General features: G+C 37.4%; 1 protein-coding gene across 1 annotated transcript in view; it reads right to left on the bottom strand.

The window, feature by feature from the left end:
- Positions 1 to 8,103, bottom strand: part of LOC101340595 (contactin-4) — a 580,334-nt gene that overhangs the window by 218,529 nt on the left and 353,702 nt on the right. The window contains exon 6 of the mRNA XM_004368276.1: positions 4,442 to 4,544. Coding sequence (XP_004368333.1) covers positions 4,442 to 4,544 — 103 coding nt within the window. The remainder of the gene's footprint in view (positions 1 to 4,441; positions 4,545 to 8,103) is intronic.

The following is an 8,103-nucleotide window of genomic DNA, read 5'->3' as shown; positions in this document are numbered from 1 at the left end:
CACACACACACACACACACACACACACACACACACACACACACACACACACACACACACACAGACACACACAGAAGCAATTAGACTAAAGCCTCGTTAATCGTCTCAGGAAAACCTGAGATGTATTTAAAAAATTAAAGCCATCAATTCTGCTATAGTTGTTTTAAAAGAATTTAAGTTCCTTAGACAGACACTCACTAGAAATGCAAAAAGGGCACCATCAAAAATACATTGTGGGTGTCTTTATATTTGATGAGATACACACTTCATATGTGCCTTTTAAAATAACTGTAGCTTAGACGTAGCCTTTCTGCTCTTAAGAGGGAGATGATGATGTGTTTCAGCAGCTGGATGTACACACCCAAACGTTTCTGTGTAGACTGGAGGATCCCAATTAGGGTCTTTTGTTTTTATTCTGGCGCCATTCAAGCAGTGTGAAAAGAGTTTAATTCATAGCCCCCTTTGAAGTGTGAACAATTGCCTTTCTCCACAGCAATTTTCAAGATGTCACCTGGCAGAGTTCACCAAACCTAGGCCATCCAGTTATCTGCTTTCACCTTTTCCATGGGTCACTTTCCTTAATCGGACAGGTTAGATTTTCTTTCTTTTGATTCATGCTATTGTGCAAAATCACTTGTAGTGATCAGGTCTATATAATCTTTATTCAGTTGAGAGAATAGACAATGCCAATGTCATTTTATACTCTGAAGTGGCTACTTTGACCTACATTGCTATTTTCAATGTTTTATTCAAGCAATGGTCTCTATAGGTTTGATTTTGATAGCAAAGAAAATTCCTCTTTTCCTGATTAAACAAATTTTTATACAGTGGAAACCCTTTATTATTAATGGACGTTACGAACTTTTAATTTTTAAACATAATGTTTATTTTTTTCTCTACTCACAAAAGCAATAAATAAATACTCGATGCAAAATGTAATAACCAGAATGGAAATAATGAGACTGTTCATGCACTGTGAAGAATGTAACCAATGTCACTGAACAACTTGTGTAGAAATTGCTGAATGAGATCTTAAACTGCTGTGTAAACCTTCACGAAGGCACAATAAAACATTATTTAAAAAAATAATCAATGTAGAATATTTCAGATACATAGAAAGCACCAAATAAATAAACATCTAAGGTACTCACTGTCTAGTCATCTAGAGACAATTAGCACAAAATTTTAGTGCTTTCCTTCTAGTAGTATTTTTTAATGTGTATGTATGTATTATACACACACACACACACACACACCAGTTGTGTCAAGTAGATTCTGACTCATGGCAACCCCATCTGTGTCAGAATAGAGCTGTGTTCCATAGGGTTTTCAGTGGCTGATTTTTCAGAAGTAGATCACCAGGCCTTTCTTCTCAGCTATCTCTGGGTGGACTTGAACCTCCAACTTTTTGGTTAGCAGACAAGCACAATAATCATTTGTACCACCAAGAGATTTCGTATAAACCCATTGCTGTCAAGTCGATCCCAACTCATAGTGACCCTATAGGACAGAGTAGAACTGCTCCATAGGGCTTCCAAGGAGCGGATGGTGGAGTCAAACTGCCAACCTTTTGGTTGGCAGCTGTAGCTCTTAACCACTGTGCCATCAGGGCACCAGAGATTCTGTATATACATAGACATGTATCTTTACCTATAGTCCCTGTGGCACAAATGGTTAAGCGCCTACTAGCCAAAAGATTGGTGGTTTGAACCTACCCAGAGGCACTTTGAAAGATACACCTGGTGATCTACCTCTGCAAGGTCACAGCCTTGAAAACCCTATGGAGCAGTTCTACTCTGCACACATGGGGTCACCATGAGTCAGAAATGACTCGACAATAACTAACTAACAACAACATATCTATATCTATCAATCTATACTTTAAAATAGAAAATTAGAAAATATTATACTTTATACTTTAAAATAGAAAATTAGAAAATATTATACTGATTGACAGTCTGCTTTTATACTTTTAGCAATAAATCATGGGCATTTGCTATGTCTTACTTTTTTTTTACAACTTGATTTTTAATGTTTGTACAGTGCTCAGTTCTGAAGCTGTATCATAATCTATTCAATGTGGTAAGTTTCTAAGATATAAAAAATTACTATTGTACTGTGTCAAAGTAAACATGCTACTGTAGCTTATGTTGCCATGGCTTGAAAACACATGGAAGCCAAAATAATTCTTCTACTACAGCTGAACATACAAGGAAAAAAAGAACATCTTTCTTCTGTGGTTGCTATAAAATACAAAAATCATAAAATAGATTACATGCCGATACAAGGTGTCATGGATTGTGTTGCCCAAAAAATGTGTGTAGCAACTTGGCTAGGTCATGATTCTCAGTATTGTATGATTGTGTTATCTGATGTGATTTCCTTATGTGTTGTAAACTCTATCACTATGATGAGGTTATATGTGATCTCCTTATGTGTTGTAAATTCCATCACTGTAATGAGGTTATGCTGATGAGGTTTACAAGATTAGATAGTGTCTTAATCCAATCTCTTTTGAGATACAAAAGAGAGAAGTGAGCAGAGACACATGGGAACCTCATACCACCAAGAAAGCTGTGCCGGAAGCAGAGCGCGTCCTTTGGACTTGAGGTTCCTGCGCAGAGAAGCTCCCAGACAAAAGAAAGATTGATGACATGGACCTTCCTCCAGAGCCAACAAAGAAAGTGTTCCCTTGGAGCTGACTCCCTGAATTTGGACTTGTAGCCTACTGGACTGTAAGAGAATAAACTTCTCTTTGCTAAATCCATCCACCTGCGGTATTTCTGTTAGAGCAGCACTAGATGAGTAAGACACAAGGGTTAGGCAAGAGTTATTGTTGTTGCCTTAGCCAGCTTTCAGGCATAGGAGAAAGAGAGGGAGTTAGTACAGATAGTCCCTAGTTTACCCGGGGTTCTATTCTGATGACTCCATTATAAATTGGTTCTGATGTAAGTCAACTACTTCTTGTTTTTTTTTTAGCTTTTATTATTGTCTTTTATTATCAGTATCTTTATAAATCTGATCTTTGACCATCTGAGAATGATAACATCAGCAAATTACACACTGCAACATTTTCGGCAGTATATATTACTAATGATAAGACGTATAAAAAAAGATGGTGGTAAGTGTGATTTGTTGTAACCTGAATATATCATAAGTCAGGGACTACCTATAATGGGTTGGACAGATAGGGGTGGAGATGACATGGATCACTAAAATCCTGATCAAAAGGGAGAAAATGTAGAATGGAATTTAAAATTCTCATGGAATCCAGATATTCTTGAGCCTTGAAGGCTGGATGAACTCCTGAAACTATCACCCTGAGATAATTTTTAAACTTTAAACCAAAAATACTTTGAAATCTTAAAACCAAACAGTAGTTTAGCTTAACTAGTAAAGAATGTGTGCCTTAAGCATTTGTGGCACTGTGCTCTTTCCAGAACTATCTATATGGGATAACAGCATATAGATAGTTAGACAACAGCAACTCAAAAGTTTAGATAGGAAACTTAGGGGGCAGTGAGTTTACGTTAATGGGGGAGAAACAATTCAGAAAAGGAGGTGAGAATGGTTACACAGCTCAGAGAATATAACCAATGTCACTAAATTGTATATGTATAAATTGTTGAATTGGTGTGTGTTCTGCTGTGTATATTCTCAAGAACAACAACAAAAATAAAATAAATTATAAAAAAAAAAATCCATAGAAGATCTAATATTCTTACTTCAGACGATAGTTCATATTGTTTATGCCGAAACTTTCTGTTGGTTACTGGCAAATAAAATACCCCAATCAATTTGCACTTTATTTCCTTATGCTTGCTGACAGATACTCTATGGAAAAGTTAATTAGTTTCCAAGCAGGCTTATCTAACAATAATCCACTAACTGAATAATAAAGTTGGGAAAAATTTTAAGATGATCCTGGAAGATAGAGTCTCCCTTAGACAAGATCAGGTCTCCCCTACCTCCAGCCACAACATAAGGAAATCCAAAGTAGAGAGAAAAGACTAGCAATTTAAAAAGAAATTCAACCAAAGTCTGGTGCATTCTCTGTAAACTGGGACCAGAATTAAAGTCGATATTTTTCCAAATAGCTTGACTGAACCTCGAATGAAGGCCATTGTTTTCCTGTCATTCCAGGTTAGACAGCATGCCCATTACATGTCATAAAAATAGAACAAACTACTTTTTCAGAATTGCCCATTCTTCTCTCCTTCGTGGCCATGTCAATTGTGGCAGCCTAATCCTCCTAGCGCCATTACATGCCCTCTCTCTGTGGTGAGAGGGCAAAATCAAACATGCACGTGCAGAATTACAAAAAGAAAGGCTGGACTTGTTTTTCAGTCACCACAGAAACCATCACTGTGCACTGTGCAAGGAAAATTCTATACCTGCCCAAGCTGAAGGGAGGAGAAGGAGGAAGAAAAACCAGAACTTACTTTCCCAAGGCAAAGCATTCCAGCTTTACCGTCGTTCCTTTGGCAGTCTGGACGATTTCTGGGAACTGCACTTCTATTTTTGGCTCATATTCGCCCATCACCCCTGTGAATAAACAAAAGGCTAAATATTGGAAATTCTTTTCAAACATACACAAGTGTTCTTCTGTTAATGTAGGATGCTCCTATACATCATTATGTGCACAATTAATTCCTTCATTAAAACAGGCCCCTATCTCTGACAGCCCTGAATTGTGGCTCTTCTCCCAGTCACTGCTAGAGGAAAATGTGTATCACAGCTCCGCACCATCTGCCTAGGATTAAATTCCCCATGCATACAGCTTCGCTTCTGAAAAATACTTCTTTTCAGGTAGTCAGGGGAAAAAGAATAAAGGACGTGGATAAAGTCCTCATTACCAGGAAAATCAAACAAATGAACTTTTTGGAAACATACTAGAGAAATATTTAATATGTTTAAAATACTTAAAATACTTCATAAAAAGTTACATGCCTGGTATGTCTCTATAAGAAAAAAAAATCTTTGCATAATCAATTTGTGGCCACAGTTTTTACTTTGTCTTTCATTTCCAAGGCCAGTCTGAGTTAATCATAAACTAGAATATATAAGTTAAAATCATGCACCTATATTTGTATTATATTCTGAACCAATGAAGAAAGTATAATAAGAAGCAACTATAGAAAACAACTTATAAAGTATACCCACTTTGCCAATGGTGTACTGAACTCGAAAGGCATACTCTCCCACTTTTCCATATCCTGGAAAATGACTGTACCGTTAGGGCCAAGGTAACACAGTCTAACAAACTAAGTCCATGCTTTATAACTAAATGCTTATCAATGATTTCTTATCAATACACTCTTGACCCCATCCACCACCGTTAGGATTGTTTTAATATATTTATTCCTATTCAGTTTCTGGTCATTTTCCATTGTCTCTGATGCATCTGTGCTTATATAAAGTTTGTAATTATCAAGCTTACTAAAAAATAGTAATAATAGGATGTTTCATTTCATCTCTCCTTTAGGCTCTCCATAGTCAGAGGAAAGAGGCTGAGGGGTCAGAACAAAAGCCTAAAAATAAGGAATGGATTGGCACAGGTGCACTAACAAAGAGAACCAATTTCACACATTTTGCATGAGTGACCCTTCCCTTCTGCAGCTTCAGAGTTTGAGAAACACCAAGGGGATCTCCTCAATTTGTGGGGAAAAAAAAATCAACTCTAAGTCTCAGATGACCTATAATCTAGTTAGGTTGGCTATGAGGTATATTCTCAAAAGTGCAACCTTGAAGAATTGTTTTCTCTCTTTCATAGAATTATAAGGAGTGTTGACTTTGGACAGGACCTTTGAGATAATTTAGTCGAGTATCCTTAATCTTGGCACTCATGGACATGTGCTTTTCTAAACAGAGGATCCATTGCTAATGTGATAGCTAAATTTATATGTCAACCTGGCTAGGCTATGGTGTTCAGTTGTTTGATCAAACACTAGTCCAGATGCTATTATAACGTAATTACATGTGATTAAATTAGTTGTCCTTAATTATGGATTATCCTCCGTAATGTGAGTGGGCCTCATCCAATTAGTTAAAGACCTTAAGAGCAAAACTAGAAACTTTCAGAGAGAGGATTCAGCCTCCAGACTAGATATACACATCCTTCCTGAATTCCTTTCTCTCTCCCACCACTGGACCAATTTTAGAACACATGACTACTGGAATTTCCAGCCTGTTGCTTGACCTACAGATTTTGGCTTTGCCAATCCCTACAATTTTTCGAGTTAATTCTCCAAAATCTCTCTTTTTACATATACATGTATATACATACTATATATATAACATAATAACTACATATTACAGTTTAGTTTCTCCAGAACAGAACCCTAAGACATCAACCATCATATTCTTGAAGGGATTCATCCCCAAAAGGTTCAAATCACAGTTCTAATCTATCCCTTCCTTTTGTAAGCAAGGTTGCAGTCTCAAAAAGATTAAATAGATTATCTTTAGTTCTACAGCAAACTAGTTAGTGTTCATGGTTGAAACTCAGGCCCCTGACTCCTCTTAACCTTTTACTATAGCCTCCCCCCACTGCAATGAATAACACTACAAAACAAGTTCAAAATATATTAAATCCATGCTTGGCAAGTTCAGATACAAAATTGTTTCTCTTATTTTTGGATCAATCTCTGCTCTCTGAGTTCTCCTGCACCTAAGTGTGGGTTTGCCTTCCTTTGAGCTTTTGCTGAAAAGCTGGACTGATGAAGAAGATGCACATAACTAAGGATGGCTTTCTCACACAGCTGCTGAACTTGCTAACAAACAGCCATACAGCTGAATCATCATCCCATAAATATCAGTAGTATGACTCTGGGAGCAGTGAGTACGTTAACACCTTTTAGTGCTGTGTACGTGGCTGTATACTCTGAGAGTAGTGTTAATTAAAAAAAAGAAATTGCCTTGGGAGAAAAGGGTCTTTCGTCCTCCCAGGAAAGCAAGACAATCTGCATTGCGGTGTATCTTGTGTTAGAGGGAGATGAGACAATAAGGTTAAAATACACGGGACAAGAGTGTCGTAGAAGTGATCACTTTCCCCACTTGCCTTCCTCGTTCAATAAACATTACAGGTAAATTTGTGTTTCTTTAATCCAGCTATGACAGATATACCAAGGAGAAAATATATTTCACACAACCTTGTTCTGAGCAACTTAAAAATCACTGGAAATGCAGAGATTCAATATCCTAACTCCCCTGACCTATAATCTCCTCATCCTCAAATCCTACTTATTATGGCCCAGACTAAAATTCCCCTCCTCCAGGCTCCTTCTCCTAGGGCCTTCCCCTCTCCTCTGCATTCTCTACACTCTAGCCACCCCCCAAAAAACCCAACCACTGCACCATCAGGGATCTTACTCCAGCCCACAGTGGTCTTTAAATGACCAGAAACTACCAAACCTTCTTTTGTCCCCATTTCCACTGCTCCCCTTGACTTTAAAAAAAAAAAATTACTGAGTTATAATTATACATCATAATACTCATCAATTTAAAATGTACAATTCAAAGCTTTTGAGTAAATTTTCTCAGTTGTGCAACCATCATTAGAACTCAGTTTTAGAAACTTTTCATCACCCCAGTAGGGGTTTTCAAGCTCCTTTGCTGTTAATCCCTGTTCCCAGCTCCAGCCCGAGGCAACCACTAGCCTACATTATGTCTCTATGGATCTGCCTTTTCTGGACATTTCATATAAATGAATCATACGGTATGTGGTCTTTATGTCTGACCTCTCTCCCTTAGCACGCTGTTTTTGAAGTTCATCAGTATTACAGCATTTACCAGTAGTTCTTTGTTCCTTTTTATTGCCTATTAGCATTCCGTTGTATGGATATGCCACCTTTTAATTTATCTTTTCACTGGTTGATGGACATTTGGGCTGTTTTCCACTTTTTTTGGCTCTCAGGAATAATGCATTTATGAACATTCGTGTGCAACTCTTTGTGTGGACATATTTGTTCATTTCTCTTGTATTCCCCATGGCTTTTATATTGATGATTCTCCTGCTTCATGTCTCAGCTCAAATGATGTTCCCTCAGAGAAGTCTTTTCTTATCATCTGTCTTAGTCATCTAGTGCTGCTATAACAGAAATAC

Source organism: Trichechus manatus, unplaced genomic scaffold (assembly GCF_000243295.1).
Source record: "Trichechus manatus latirostris isolate Lorelei unplaced genomic scaffold, TriManLat1.0 scaffold00001, whole genome shotgun sequence".
In the NCBI taxonomy this organism is placed as follows: Eukaryota; Metazoa; Chordata; class Mammalia; order Sirenia; family Trichechidae; genus Trichechus; species Trichechus manatus.
The sequence above is the reverse complement of the archived record's forward strand: the minus strand, read 5'-3'. Positions and strand labels throughout refer to the sequence as shown.